This window comes from Perognathus longimembris, chromosome 24 (genome assembly GCF_023159225.1).
Source record: "Perognathus longimembris pacificus isolate PPM17 chromosome 24, ASM2315922v1, whole genome shotgun sequence".
In the NCBI taxonomy this organism is placed as follows: Eukaryota; Metazoa; Chordata; class Mammalia; order Rodentia; family Heteromyidae; genus Perognathus; species Perognathus longimembris.
Window position 1 is genome coordinate 2,241,243 of NC_063184.1, and position 16,185 is coordinate 2,257,427.

The 16,185-nt window shown below is 39.2% G+C and overlaps 1 protein-coding gene across 2 annotated transcripts in view; it reads left to right on the forward strand.

Annotated features, from left to right (window-relative positions):
- Window positions 1–16,185, forward strand: part of Spata5 (spermatogenesis associated 5) — a 141,350-nt gene that overhangs the window by 53,536 nt on the left and 71,629 nt on the right. For both annotated transcript variants that reach the window (XM_048333709.1, XM_048333710.1), the window contains 2 exons: window positions 10,229–10,282; window positions 13,462–13,541. In XM_048333709.1, coding sequence (XP_048189666.1) covers window positions 10,229–10,282; window positions 13,462–13,541 — 134 coding nt within the window. The remainder of the gene's footprint in view (window positions 1–10,228; window positions 10,283–13,461; window positions 13,542–16,185) is intronic.

The window sequence follows — 16,185 nt, forward strand, 5'->3', positions numbered from 1 at the left end:
AGGAAGTTCCTTCCTGTGCCTATAAGTTCTAGTGTCTTTCCTACTCTGTCCTTCAGTAGTTTCAAGGATTCAGGTCTGATGTTGAGGTCCTTGATCCATTTTGAGTTGATCTTGGTGCATGGTGATAGGCTTGGGTCTACTTTGAGTTTTCTGCATATGGCTGCCCAGTTCTCCCAGCACCAGTAGTTGAAGAGGCTATGTTTATTCCATTGTATATCTTTAGCTCCTTTGTCGAATATCAGTTGGCTGTAAGAGTGCGGTTTTATTTCTGGGTCTTCAGTTCTAATCCATTGGTCTTCCGATCTGTTTTTATACCAATACCATGCTGTTTTTGTTATGATGGCCTTGTAGTAGATCTTGAAGTCAGGTATTGTGATACCGCCTGCATTGCTTTTTTTGCCTAGAATTGCTTTGGCTATTCTAGGTTTTTTGCTGTTCCATATGAATTTATGGATTGGTTTCTCTATTTCAGTGAAGAATGTGGCTGGGATTTTGATAGGTATTGCATTGAATTTGTATAACAATTTGGGCAATATGGCCATTTTCACTATATTGATTCTGCCTACCCATGAGCATGGGAGGTCTTTCCATCTCCTTGTGTCTTCTTTGATTTCCCTTATTAGATTTTTGTAGTTTTCATTGAATAGGTCCGTCACGTCCTTGGTTAAGTTGATCCCTAGGTACTTTATTCTTTTTTTGGCTAGTGTAAATGGAATTGTTTCCATAATTTCCTTTTCTGTTTGTCTATTGCTGGTGTACAGAAAAGCTGCTGACTTTTGTGGGTTGATTTTGTATCCTGCTACTTTGCCAAATTGGTTTATTAGGTGTAGGAGTTTGGGTACTGAGGTTTTTGGGTCCTTCAGATACAAGATCATGTCGTCTGCGAATAGGGATAACTTGATTTCTTCCTTGCCGATGTGGATCCCTTTGATGTCCTCCTCTTGCCTTATTGCTATGGCTAGGGATTCCAGCACTATGTTGAACAGAAGTGGGGAGAGTGGGCATCCTTGTCTTATTCCTGATTTTAGGGGGAATGACTTAAGTTTCTCTCCATTTAATATGATATTAGCAGTTGGTCTGTTGTATATGGCTTTTATTGTTTTGAGGAATGTTCCATCTATTCCTGTTCTCTCCAAAGCTTTTAATAGGTATGGATGTTGTATTTTGTCAAAGGCTTTTTGGGCATCGACTGAGATAACAATGTGATTCTTGATTTTAGTTCTGTTTATGTGGTGAATTACGTTGATTGATTTACGGATGTTGAACCATCCTTGTGACTGAGGGATGAAGCCTACTTGGTCATGATGTATGATATTCTTGATCACTTTCTGGATCCTATTAGCTAATATTTTATTGAGGAGCTTTGCATCTGTGTTCATTAGTGATATTAGTCTGTAGTTCTCTTTTTTTGTTGGGTCTTTGCCTGGTTTGGGAATTAGTATGATATTAGCATCGTAGAATGAGTTTGGGATTTCTCCCTCCATTTCTATTTCGCGGAAGAGTTTGAGGAGTATTGGAATTAGCTCCTCACTAAAGGTTTTGTAGAATTCGTTGGTGAATCCATCTGGGCCTGGGCTTTTCTTAGCAGGGAGGTTCTTGATTACCTCCTGTATCTCACCGTAAGTTATTGGTTTATTTAGCTGATTTATTTCTTCTTGGTCCAGTTTGGGCAGTTTGTACTTCTCTAAGAATTGATCCATTTCTGTAGAATTATTGTTTTTTGCTGAGTAGAGGTTTTGGAAATAGCTCCTTATGATTGTTTGAATATCGTGTGTACTTGTTGTAATTTTTCCTGTGGAGTCCCTGATTTTACGAATATGAGTCTCTTCTCTTCTTTTTTTTGTAAGTCTTGCAAGGGGTCTGTCAATTTTGTTTATTTTCTCAAAGAACCAGCTTTTAGTCTTATTTATTTGTTGAATGGTCTTTCTATTTTCAATCAGATTTATCTCTTCTTTAATCTTTGTGATCTCTCCCCTCCTAGTCGTTTTAGATTGTGTCATTTCTTGTTTCTCCAGTTGTTTTAGTTTCATCGTGAGGGTATTCACCTGCTCTGCTTCCATTCTTTTAATGTGGGTGCTGAGTGCAATGATCTTGCCCCTCAGTACTGCCTTAGCTGTGTCCCATAGGTTTCTTTGTGATGTGTTTTCATTGTCATTGTGGCTTATGAATTCGTTGATTTCATCTTTAATTTGATCTGTGGCCCAAGTGTTGGATAGCAGCGTGGGGTTTAGCCTCCAAGAGTGTGTATAGGCTCTGTGGTATCCTTTGTTGTTGAGGGTTACCTTTAATCCACTGTGATCAGATATAATACATGGGATGACGTCAATACTTTTGTATTTGCTGAGGTTCTTTGTGTGGGCTATGACGTGGTCTATTTTGGAATATGATCCATGGGCTGCTGAAAAGAAGGTGTATTGGGTCTCTGTGGGGTGAAAGGTTCTATATAGGTCTGTTAGATCCATTTGGGAAATGGTGTTATTTAGGTCCTCAGCTCCCTTACTAATCCTCTGGGTGTTGGATCTGTCTCTTGGAGAGAGAGGAGTATTAAAGTCACCCACTATGATTGTGTTTGCGTCTATCTTGTTCTGTAATTCTTTGAGAATTTGCTTGACATATGTCGGGCCTCTTTTGTTTGGTGAGTATACATTTATCACCGTGATTTCTTGATTCTGTATTTTTCCTTGTATTAATATGTAGTGTCCTTCTTTGTCTTTTTGAGTGGACTTTAAAGAGAAGTCAAGCTTGTCTGAAATCAGGATGGCTACACCTGCCGTTTTGGTGGATGCATTTGCTTGGTAGATCTTGCTCCATCCTTTCACTCGAAGCCTGTTTTTGTCCCTTGCTGTAAGGTGGGTCTCTTGTAGACAGCAGATGTCAATTTTTTGTTTGCGAATCCATTCTGCCAGTCTGCTCCTCTTTATCGGGGAGTTTAAACCATTTATATTTAAAGAGATCAAGGATAAGGGTGTTTTTTCTCCTTCCATTTTCTTGGTGGGCTGTTTTTTCTTCTTCTTTTTTTTTTTTTCTTCTTGTCTTTAGTGAGCTTGTGTTTCTGCTGGACTTTGGCTATTGAAGTTTCTTTCTGATTCTGTCTGTGTGTCTTTTACGATCTCTGTTGGGTGGGGTTCCCCTCTTAATATTCGCTGTAGGGCTGGTTTTTTATTCACATACTCCTTTAGCTCCTCTTTGGTGTGGAAAGATCTGGTTCTCCCTTCGAATGTGAACTCCAATTTCGCTGGATATTTGATCCGAGGTTGTAAATTGTTATTCTGGAGTACTTGGATGGTGTTCTTCCACTCGCTTCGAGCTTGGTAAGTTTGTGTGGATAAGTCGGATGTTATTCGAATCCTCTTCCCATTGAAAAAAGTTTCCTTCTTCGCTTTGGCTGACTTCAGAATTTGCTCTTTAATCTTGAGGTCTGTAGTCTTGAATATTATGTGCCTTGGGGTGGCTTTCCTGGGGTCTGGCCTGCCAGGTGTCCTATAGGCTTCGGTTACCTGGATGGGGTCCCCTGTGAGATTGGGGAAGTTTTCTGCAATAACTTTATTGAGAACATGATTAAGCCCTCTGCTCTGGTATTCGGCTCCTTCTTCTATTCCAATTATGCGCAGATTATATCTCTTGTCTTTGTCCATTAGTTCCTGGATTAGTCTTCCCTGAAGCTTCACCTTTTCTTGGAGTGTGGTCATTTTCTGGTTGTTGTCAGCTGCTTCATCGTCCAGGCGAGAGATTCTGGATTCTATATGGTCTACTCTTTGTGTCATGGTTTCAATTGCGGAGTTTATGGATGTCAGAGAGCTATTTATGGTTGTCATATCAGCTCTGATCGTGGAGATTTCTTCCTTTAAAGAGTTGTATTTTAAATCTATTTTTTCATGCATTTCAATTCTTAGGATGTGGAGATTTTCTTTAAAGGCAGCTTGCATTGTATCCATTTTTGCTTCCATTTCTTTAAAGCAGGTTTGCATTGTATCCAGTTTTGCTTCCATTTCTTTCTTGGCTTCCTGGGTGTCCTTCCAGATTTCCGCTCTAAATTCCTGGAATTGTTTTCTGATTTCATTTCTGACGCTTTCGATCATTCCTGTTAACATAGCCTCATTTGCTTTTTTAGTCTCCATCTCCTCTTCAGTCGTGCTGCTTTTTGGAGCTGGCGAGTTGGCTTGTCCTTTGATGAACTGAGTTATGTTTCTTTGTGATTTGCGCATCTGGAGATCTGGATGGCTTCTCAGGTTTGGTTTGTAGCTCCTCCCTCCCTCCTGTGTAGACGTGTCTATGGCAGCAGGTGCTGTCGCTGTGTCCCCGCCCACCAGTGCAGGGTACGCCTACCAGAGCGGGCGCTGTCGCCGGGGGCCCCGCCCTCCTGTGCGCTGTGCGTCCAGTGCAACAGGCACTTCGGCGGGATATGCCTCCCAGAGCAAGTCCTGGGTTGTTGGGTTGTGCTTGCGCCCTCCCACGAGTCCGTTGGGGGGGGGGGTGGGTACGTGTGGGGCCCAGTGGGATCGACTGTCCGGGTGTGGCTTGGCACCTTCAGACCTCACCTCCGCTGCGAGGAGGGGGGACGTGATCAGGCTCAAGTGACCCTGCTGGGCTGGTATTGCCCACCAGCGCCTGTGGTTTTAGTTGTAAGAGTCTGCGAGGTCCAGGCGCCTCAGGTGGGGTTTGCACAACCGGCTGTCTCCAGGCCCCTGTTGGGAAGGGGGCGGGGCCGGTTCTGCCAGTTCCGGAACCTGTGGGGTGTTGGTGCTGCTGAGCCCTTCCCCTGCTAAACTGACTTCCCAGCGCCTGATGGGAGCTTCCCCGCCTGATTTGTGGGTTCTTTTTTCCCTCAGGGGTGGGGGAGGGGGGCGGGAGGGCACTCACTTTTGCTGCTTTGTGTGTGCGTCCCGCGCAGCCGTTGGCCCTCCAGGGGTTGGCTAAGTGTCGTGGTGGCTTCCCTGGTTCCCGATTTCTGCCGCGCTGGGTTCCCTTGTCCAAACCCGGTGTGGACCCGAACTTCTCGTCGCTGCCGGTGTGTCTTGGTCCGCACCCTGCCTTGTGTCCGTGGGGTCTCCCGCTATATGAATTCTGCGCTCCTGGCAGCCTGTCTGCCGATCGCCGGGTTCCCCTTTCCCAGCCTGACCCTGTTTGGGCCAGGGTCGGCTGGAGGGGGGAGGGTGCCCCGGTGAATCTCCGGCTCCGTGTAGGTTTTCGGTTCTTCTTTTTTGGTCCTTTTTGTTTTCCTGCGTTTCTCCACTGCTTCTGGCTGCTGGTTTTGCTGGGTTCTTGATGGGGTATTGGGTGTTGGGGTTCCCAGCTCACTATGCCGTTGGAGCGAGTCGGGGTGCCTCTCTATTCTATCGGCGCCATCTTTCTTCTCCCCCAAGCAGCTTTGGAATATCTTGTTTATACCTTTTGAGAGTAACAGCTTGGACTCTGTTCTCTGCCAACTCCTCTTACCTTTTAGAGTTTTTGCTTGCATGTTTTCCCAGAATGGCCTTCTGTATGTGCTGATGCTGTACTTGTTTTTAAAGATGTCAAGATCCTTTACTCACATTACAAAAATGCAATTTGATCTCATGTGAGTTTGGATTTTTATGAGTATATTCCATTCATAACATTTAACCATAGTTAACACTTAGGTTAACTTGCCTTCCCCAGACATTTTAAACACAGAAAGTTGATTTGAATTGTAATAGCATAAAGTAGTAAGGAGGTGCCAGATACATTTACAAAGCCCATGGGAAGACTGGAACAAAGCCAGTAGTGATTAAAAAGGCAAACTAGTGAGAGTATGGTTATGAATCTTACACCTGAATTTGTGACTGATAAACTGTAAAATAATGAGACAAAGCTAAAAAAAAAATGAGGTTCTCACTAGCTTTTATAGAAAGTTGGTTAAGTACTTTGGTTGATATTTTTGTTTTTTTGTTAGCTCTACTATTGGAAATCTTGAATCAGGAGTGCTATAAATAAACACTATGCTCAAATTCACTAATTTTTGGTACTTAATTCTCGGCAGTTTTTCTTTTTTTTTTTTGCCAGTCCTGGGCCTTGGACTCAGGGCCTGAGCACTGCCCCTGGCTTCTTTTTGCTCAAGGCTAGCACTCTGCCTCTTGAGCCACAGCTCCACTTCTGGCCATTTTCTATATATGTGGTGCTGGGAAATCGAACCCAGGGCTTCATGTATATGAGGCAAGCACTCTTGCCACTAGGCCATATTCCCAGCCCTCGGCAGTTTTTCTTGACCATACTTAAATCAGTGAAGCACATATACTATATTTGTTTACTGCATAAAGTTGAAGTATGAATACATTATCTAGTCTAAGGATTGGTGTATTACTTTTTTGGTGCTGGTCAGGGCTTGGGCACTGTCCTTGAGCATTTTTGCTCAAGGCTAGCACTCTACCACCTAAGTCACACCTATACTTCTAGTGTTTGTTGGTAATTGGAGATAAAGAGTCTCACACACTTTCTTGTCTAGGCTGGCTTCAAATGATAATACCCAGATCTCAGCCTCTTAAGTAGAGAGTATTACAGGCATGAGCCAGCAGCACCCAGCTTCTGTGTATCACTTTAAAAATTTTAAATATATGATATACAAGACATTATGTAGGCATCTAAAACGTATAGTTGAATGTAGGCACATTCTTTGTTTATGGTGGATGTTAATAAAATTACTATTTTAAAATAAACCCATGAAACCATGCATTTAAAAAGAATAAGACGGGCTGGGGATATGGCCTAGTGGCTAGAGAGCTTGCCTCGTATACATGAGGCCCTGGGTTCGATTCCCCAGCACCACATATACAGAAAACGGCCAGAAGTGGCGCTGTGGCTCAAGTGGCAGAGTGCTAGCCTTGAGCAAAAAGGAAGCCAGGGACAGTGCTCAGGCCGAGTCCAAGGCCCAGGACTGGCCAAAAAACAAAACAACAACAAAAAAAAAAGAATTAAGACATCCTTGTCACATGACCTCCCTGCCAGTACCTTTGAATTGCTGATACTTACACAGTCTTAATGGGTTATATCCTTTCTCTCTTAAAGAGTTGAAAGAAACAGGCATCATAATTTATAGAAAGAATTAGTCTGGAAAACAAAAGCCTTCATTTTTATGATTGTTTCTGCAACATAACTTTTTCTAGGACTTTTGTATAAGATTTTTCTTATTGTTTCTGTGAGTGGCTTACTTGCGTTACATTTTACTCTTTATCTTCTTTGCCTGAAAGTAGCTAAGCATTTAGGATAACTAGCTCCTTTTTCAACTTAGGACAGTGAAGAAACCATGAACCTCAATACTGTCCTTTCTTAATTATGTGTCTTCATACACATTACTTCTTTGTGATTAGTATCTTTAAAATAAAAATAAAATATACACCTCAGATAGCTGTTACAAGCAATAAAGATAATTAGTTATTCCATTTACTGCTAGTTTAACAAATACTTGAGATAGTAACCTACAAAGAAAATAAACCCATTACAGTTGTTTTTCCACAGTTGTGAACTTTTTATTGTTCTTATACATCTCTGTCTGTATAGTTCTATGTAGACATCAACGCAGGTTATGGAGATCTGTTTTAAAGGCTTATTGAAGTATTGGCCTTGCTTCCTGAGGGCCTTTTGTGGGGGCAGGGCTCCAGAGTTCAAGCTTACAGCTGATGTGTCCTTTGTTTCTCTCAGCAGTCCCAAAGCTGCTTCCTTGCCTGGCCTGGCCAGTGAGGAGCCCTGTGTCTAATTGCCTACTGTGCCCGGGCTTTTGGGGACTTGTGGGGTACTGCAGCACTTTGTGCAGTGGGACCCACAGTTCTCTGGCTCGGAGGGTGTTCCCAGTCCTCAGTCTCCTGGTACAGCCACCCAGCAGTCCTGCAGCCCTTTATTTTATTCTGAGTGTCAATTATGTCTTTGGTACAAGTTCGTGGCCTTGGTCTTCAGCATTCGTCTCTTGGAGCCCATGGACACTAGCTCACAGTTTCGAAGGCCGCAAGTTAAGATTGGGTGACTTCATTGGTTTGCTTTCTGGAAAATGGTTGCAAAAGTTTATGCCCAGTTTCAAACACATACCATAGTTTATTCTACCAGTGAGAAAACATGGATCATAATCTGTGCTGCCATTTTTTTCCCTCTGGGGGAAAAATACTTCTTAAAACTATTTCTTAAAACTAGAAGCAGCAGCTATTTATTATGAGCAATTTTATGAAATCTTGCAAAAATATTTTTGCCTTATATGTTCTATCCTTGTCATTGTTTGATTGTGTATCCCTCCCAAAGGTCCTTAATGTGGGGGTGCTGAGAGAAAGTGGGACCTTGGAGAGGTGGGCTGTACTGGGAGGCCCCTAGGTAATGGAGAGGCTTGCTTTCAGAAGGGATTAGGGTAGCTCTGGGAGGTCTCTGACGTCCTGGGAGAGCAGGGGTCACAAGAGCAAGCTCCGCTTCTGAACCAGCCTCCAGCTTCTTTCTGGTTTTATCAGGCAATCTCTTGCTCCTATAAGCCAGACTTCTTTCCACAGTGCTACTGCAGTCTCAGGTTAACTTTTTATGCCTCTTTGATTTCCCTCCATCCAGGTTTCCTGTAGTGAATCTACCTCTACTTCCCATATATTCATACTTATTTCCAATAAAACATCATTTGTTTATCTTAATATAGATCTTCAAGCCAGATTAAGTTTTCTCTTTACACTGTGAGGATACTGACATTGTACTTAGCAGGAAGGGCATTATCAAATCATAATGCTATACTTACAATCATTGTTTAAATTATCTTTTAGTACCATAATTTAAAATGAACAAGGAGTATGGAGAAATCTCCATATTCTTTAACCTCTTTCTTTGAGTCAAGGCAAATGATTTAAAAGCTGTATATTAAGTCTTGAGTTTTATTGGGTGCTTAAAGAAATGTACTCACTGGATTACTATTTTATATATCATACCCTTAAGTTTTATGGAAAGTTGTTAGAAGAACAGCACTAGTAATCCAGAGTAGCATATAAATATAATAAAAACAATGACACCACCAAGTTCCTTTCTGATCTTTGTCAGGACACAACTTTCCTAATTAGGTTGCCTTAAACTGAATAAAGGCTGCATTAAAATTCCTTACCATATCCCACTTCCAACAAAAACCCATTCTGTTAATTAAAGATTACTGTATTGGGTGGAGCCTGGTTCTTGTTCTATTCACTTTCTTAATGCCTTTTTCATGCTCCCATTTAGGTAAAAATGTAATTTACCACATGTACGTGAAGAGTACCAGTTAGTGTATTGGACTTTAGTTACAGGTTGGCTCTGCTTGATGTGGATGGTAGTGCAGAACTGTAGAAGTCATCTGTAGCTATACAGAATGAAATCAATCAGTGGGAAGAATCACAGTTGCTACATGAGTCTTGAAAATTCTCCTTCTTGGCTATATAAGCACATGACAATGTCTTTTGGCAGTACAATACTTTTCTTGAAGGACTTTGTGTTTACAGACTCTTTCCTCTGTCTAGCCATCATTCACACTTTGACACCCTAGTGTTTCATTTTATGAGCACTTTATAATTTATGCATTTTATATTAATTTTAGATATTAGCCACTTAGGTTTTTTTTGTAAGCAGTGTTTCAGCACTGCTTTTCTCCTAAGTTTCTTTGTATATCTGTGCAAGAGTTATCCTAGAGTATATGTTCCCAGGATAAGTTTTTAAATGATATGAAAGAAACATCCTCTTACTGGGTATTTTGAAATTACTTTTGTGTGTCATTGTCTTTTCTCAGTATTTTCATCAGTCTTCTTAATATTTTGAAGTTTATACTCATTCTTTAGTAATCATACCATTGATATTTCTTTTAAGTTTATTAGTGTACATTGACATTGGAAACATTTAAGGACTATAAGATATTAACAGGAATGACAATATTCCATTGCTTTATTTTGGTGGGCTTATTATGGAAGCATAAGAAGAATATTTTTGGATTGCTTAAGTTATGATGTATATACAAGTAGATTTCTCAGAACCAACCGGTAGCTATGTCTGGGACTCTATGGATGTTATGTCTTCATTGGTATTCTAAATTAGCCTGGTATTTCTTCTCTGCCTATATAAGTAGATCATGTATAAGGCATTAAAGCATGTTTTGTGTTTGCTTCCAGCCTTTACTTTGTATTAGCTAAAAGTACCTTTTTGTATTCTGGTTCTTTTATGTTTTTTCTCTTCATTAAAAGAAATATTCACGGCTATGTTTATGAAGACACTCAAGAATTGTTTTCTTCTTGTGCAGGGGCCTGAATTAATGAATAAATACGTTGGTGAGTCTGAAAGAGCAGTTCGAGAGGTGAGAAGACTTGGCTTCCCCGTGCGATGTGCCTCAGGGTTACACGCCTCCCTCAGGGCTTCCCTTGGGCTTGGGGTAACAGACCTGGAGAAAACCAGTTCCACATTCTAGGGGCATATTTTTGTTCAGGCAAATATTTTATTCAAAATACAATTTTTGACTAGCCATAATACTGTTTGTTTTTTAATGATCATCATAACTGACATTTATTATTACCCAGTGAAGGTATTTTCTAGACATTATTAGCATTTCTCTATATAAAATGAAAATGTCAACACTTGTGAAGGTAAGTGCTCTCAGAATGACACTTAAATGCTTTACAGTAGCTTTAAATTGAATAACTATATACAAAAATTTCACTCTATTGGCTACTTATTTTATATCTTTATAAATATAATATTTATATATTTTTATATTTTATAGTGGTTTAGGCAATGTGTTTTCCTTCTAGCTCCTACATGTTAAAGCCAAGTCATTCATTCATTCATTTATTATCTTTTAAGTGGTTGCACAGAGCATTTTATAAATACAGTGTGTGTGTGTGTGTGTGTGTGTGTGTAAACATTTTTTTTGCCAGTCCTGGGGCTTGAACGAAGCACTGTCCCTGGCTGCTGCTTCTTCTATTTTTTTTTTTTTTTTTTTTTGCTCAAGGCTAGCACTCTACCACTTGAGCCACAGCTCCACTCTGGCTGTTTTCTATATATGTGGTGCTGAGGAATTGAACCCAGGGCTTCATGTATATGAGGCGAGCACTCTTGCTATATTCCCAGTCCCTACAGTGTATCTTGATCTTTGTCATTCTTTTCAACATTCTCACCCATCTTCCCCCTGCCCCACCCCTTTCCTTACTCTTGTGTTAATTTTGTAGGATATACATTGGATTCTTGTCTGCATTTTCCCTCTCTTGTCGTCTTCCTCCATCTACCTCTTTCTTCTTGACCCTCACCCTACCCCTTTCAACAACCTACTTTCTGGTATATTATTTTGCTGAACTTTGTGCTTTTCTAAGGAATTACACTATTTGAGATCTCCCTTGGATCTGTTGCATTTCAGTTAATACTTTTATATACACTAGCCTGCCACCCAACATGTTTGCATAAGTTTGTAAGCTAAATATAACTTCCACATGTATGGGAAAACATGGAGTCTCTTTGGGCTTGCCTGCCTTCTCTTAACATGATTTTTTCCAAGTCTCCATTTCTGTACAAATAATACAATATCTTCTTTTTTTTTTTTTTTTTTTTTGGCCAGTCTTGGGGCTTGAATTCAGGGGCTGGGCACTGACTTTGATCTTCTTTTGCTCAAGGCTAGCACCCCGCTCTTGAGCCACAGTGCCACTTCCAGCCTTTACTGTTTATGTGGTACTGAGGAATAGAACCCAGGGCTTCATGCATGCTAGGCAAGCACTCTACCACTAAGCCACAATATCATTCTTTAATGGATGAATAAAATTCCATTGTGTATTGTGTACCGCATTTAAGACCAGTTCCTCATAGAACTTGTCAATTTTCAGCTTTCAAATTGAAACCACATCTGGAGGTTTCTGCTTTTTTTCTAATGTGGTGGTGTTTTTACTTTCTTCATTTGGACAAAGCTATATTAAATGGTAATGCTGTGCAAAGTTAAGTATATGGATGACAGGTCTTAAATTTCCTAAGCAGAGATTCATTTGCCTCACATAAGTCCCTATATGCTCACAGATGCTAAGGAGAACATGCAAATAACAATAGCATAATAGCTCTCATTGTTGAATTACCTCAGTACCAACCAGAATTGTTAGAGATTTGAATACTTGGTCAATAGAAAAATTTTAAGATTTTTTTTTGTCCTCTCCCCTTAAAGTGTAGGTGAAGGCTAGGGGTGGTGAAGCACTCTTAGCTTAGCTATTGAAGAGGTTAGAGGCATAGGCACGAGACCATTCCTGGCAAAGTCAATGAGACCCTATCTCAGGAACAAAATACCAAAACAAAGAGTTGGCTCAAGTGGAACAGATCTTGTCTACCATGTACATCCCTAGTACTGAAAAAAAAAAATAGAGTAGATGATGGTTATTTTATAAAATATTAATAACATGAAATGGTGATATTTACTTGTACTAATGGCTTGATGACATTTTTTCCAGTACTGGGGCTTGAACCAGGCTTCTTGGACTTTCACTTGATTTTATTCACCCAACTCTGGTGCTTGAGCCACACTTCTACTTCTGGCTGTTTTTTTTTTTTTTTTTTGGTGATAGGTTGTCTCACAGACTTTTCTGTCCTGACTGCCTTTGATCCATAATTCTCAGATCTCAGCCCTTTGAGCAGCTAGGACTACAGACCTGAACCACTAGTGCCTGCCTATTTCTAGTTTTTGTAATCATACTGCCCATGTCTCAAAAGAAATGGGTGCCTGGGTTATAAATAATACATGCTTGGATTCCTTTCCTCCCATGCTGCCTGCTTTCTAGCTTATTTCCCTATATCATTCCTGTCATATTTGTCAGTCTCTGATTTTGATAGTTTGATTGGCTTCTGCCTGAACCAGCCTGTGTTTCTCTAAGATGTGGTCATTTTCTTGTTCTGGCATTACATCATTGATTATTTCCCCAGAAAATCAGGAAAGAACTGAATAAGGTGTTAATGTAGACATTTAGGTATGAGTATTTTATATGCTAATCTGTGAGTGATTTTTATGGTTGTCTTTTTTTAACCACATTGGTAATATTTAATAAGTTCTTAAGCTCTTACTATGTTCCAAGCCTTGGGTTAAATCTTTTAAGTTCTTTTCTTTCAAATATTCACTTCTTATAATCTTTTGAGTTAGGCATTTGTTACTATCTCCATTTGCTAGTTGTGGAAGTTACTGTTGAGAGAAATCAAATTTCTGCTGAAGTTTACCTAGCATAGAGTGATGAAGCTAAGATTTTAATTGAGTTGCTCTAATTGCTTACTTCATTGCTTCCTATATGTCTATATGACTAAGCTATTGGGAGTCTTATTTCTATCATCATCATTGAAGAAGTTACTGTCATATCTACCGTCAAGGGCTGGATATCTTTTATGTGAAACACACAGAGCAGCTAATTTATATAGAACAGATTGATTTGTATAGAACAGAGTGGTTCTAAAATACAGTTTTCCAACTTAAATCAACTAGAGTTTGCTAACCTATGGATGATGTGGTACTCTTTCTACCAGATCTTCAGGAAAGCAAGAGCAGTGGCCCCTTCCATTATTTTCTTTGATGAACTTGATGCTTTGGCAGTTGAAAGGGGCAGGTAAGAAATATTAATATTAAATATTAGCAGTTGCATTACAAAGGAGTTAAATAGCATTTCTTAGACAAATTTTGCCTCTTAGTACATGGTTAGCTAGAGATAAGAGTCTTGTGGACATTTCTCCCCAGGCTGACTTCAAGCTGTGGTCCTCAGGTTTCAACCTCTTGAATAGCTAGGATTACAGGCATGAACCACCGGTGCCCAGCAAGAATATAAATTTTTGCTAAGAAACTTAGGAGGTTTGGTTACCTTGTATCACACTACACCCATTTGCTCTCCTATGAATTCCTATTGTGTTTGAGCTGGTACAAATAACTCAAGTTTGCCTTACCTGTCAGTGAAGAAAAAAGAAAAGTGAAGATATGGTAGTAAAATATCCTAAGAAACACCAAGGCACAATCCCTATGTGCCTTTTTATATTTATGTAAAATTATATATATGTACATGCATATGTGTATAGATATGTGTGTATGTACATATGTATATACACACATACATATATATGCACACACATACATATGCAAATGAACTCCAAGATAGGGAAACAAGAGATCTCTCTCTTTTTAAAAAATTTTTACATTTTATGATTCTGTCTTCTTTATATATGATGTGTTCACATGAGGGGAGGGTACAGAACTTGAGGGAACAAGGGTGAGAAAGTGCATCACTGGAGCTCCCTGAATACAGATGAAAGTGAGCTATACAACTTGTGGGTAGAGACAGAAGAGAGGGACAGAAGCATAAGGGAACAAGACACTGTACAAAAGGAAACGTACTTATTACCTGACTCATGTACATCACCTTCATAATAACAGCAATGTAAATTTAAAAAATAAAAATAAATCAGTTGTAGAATTACAGAACTGTCAGGGTTATGAAAAAGCTTGTATATACAGGAGTGAAAAATATAAATGTCCCTTTTAAAAGAAACTTAGAATCATTCTGAGTTGTCTTCACAAGTCATGAACCTCCTACAGACTGTTTTGGAAATAATGTTCAACGCATACTTGTTGCAAAGATAGAATAAATAATGTTTAATTACAAAAAATCATAAGCTCTAAGAGACATCCAGGATTTTACAAATTTAATTTTTTGTTGTGAAAAGAAGAAATTGATCCTCTGTTTCTAGTAAGAGTATTTTATATTGAAATGTTTTGACATTTTTGTTATATGACTAGAATGTTAAAAAGAGATTAAATTGATAGGAAAATGAAAAAGCAATTCAATCAATGCTCAGTTAAAAGTTCATAAACTGGCTTATCTTCTATGAGATATAAATATCGCCACACATAGTCTGTGATAATAATAGTTCAATTTATTTCCTTTTAGAGAGATGAGGGAAAAAGTCAGAACTGAGCCAGCTTTCATTGCAAATGAAGATCCCAGGATTCACATTTACAAAAAAATCTCTGAGGCTTTAAAAATGATCAGGAAATAAAGCCACCTCTTTTCTAGCATTTTCAGATTTGGAGTATATTCAGTGAATTCATGGCATTAAGCACCCATCTAGGGAACTTTTTTTAGGTATCATAACTCTCAGTGACACTTTTTGAGTTGGGCTATTAAAAAAAATTTAATTTGAGTTTCATGATAATTTAAAAAAATCATAAAGCCATAAAATTTAATAGTTCTGGAATGTGATTAGAAGTGATTCATATAGAACTTTTTATTTTTCAGAAAGAATAGAAAGAAGCCTCTAGAATTTAAAGGAAGTGTGGGCTGAAAGTGTGTGGCTCAGTGGTAGAATTCCAACAAGGCAAGCAAGTACAGCAGATAAAGAGGCCTGAGTCTATGCCCAAAAGAAAGACATATAAGACACTGATGTGTAATTTAGAAGTCTCATACAAAGGGATGGTGGAACATTTTATTTTACTGGAATTCAAAAGGAAATATGTGAATGATTTCTTTGCAATTAGTTTTGAACAATTTAGTGTAATAATTATCATAGTAAGTTTTCTTTCCTTTTTTGGTAAAGCCACTCCTTACTCCATTCCCATATAACAATTATTTTTTTCTTTTTAAAAATTAGCATAAATTAGTTGTGTGTGTGTGCATGCATGCGCGTGCACTTTTGTGTATGAGGTGATTTTACTATGACATTTCCACTCATATACTAAGTATATTGCAAACTATCTCATCTCCTTTATCACTCTTCCTTACCCCTTCCCCTCTTTCCTAAAACAATTCAGCAGGTGTTAATCTAGTTTTAGACATGCAAACAATTTACTTTGATCATGTGTATCTTCAGCTACCCTCCTTTTCAGCCCAACCCTGGCCCCTGACCAGCTAGTAAACTGTTTCCAACAGAGCCTGTTTCTTCACACTGACCCACTTTGGGTCACAAAAAGTTTTCAGTGCTGTCTTCACCTATAGTTGAATTGTATTTCAAAATTGTATGATAGGTGTTAGTACATCTTTTCTGTAACCAGCAGTTACTAGGTCTTCTCACCTTTGGGAGCGTATACTCTGCTATACTTAATTCTTTTCTGCTATATGATGCAGAGAATCCATGGAAAATACATAACCAAATGAACAAATGATTGGCTAACCAGATTTGGTCTGTCAACCCTTCCTTTAGCATATCACACTGTCTCTTTAGTCCATGGCATTATGTATCTTTTGAATAGGAATAATTCAAAAAAAA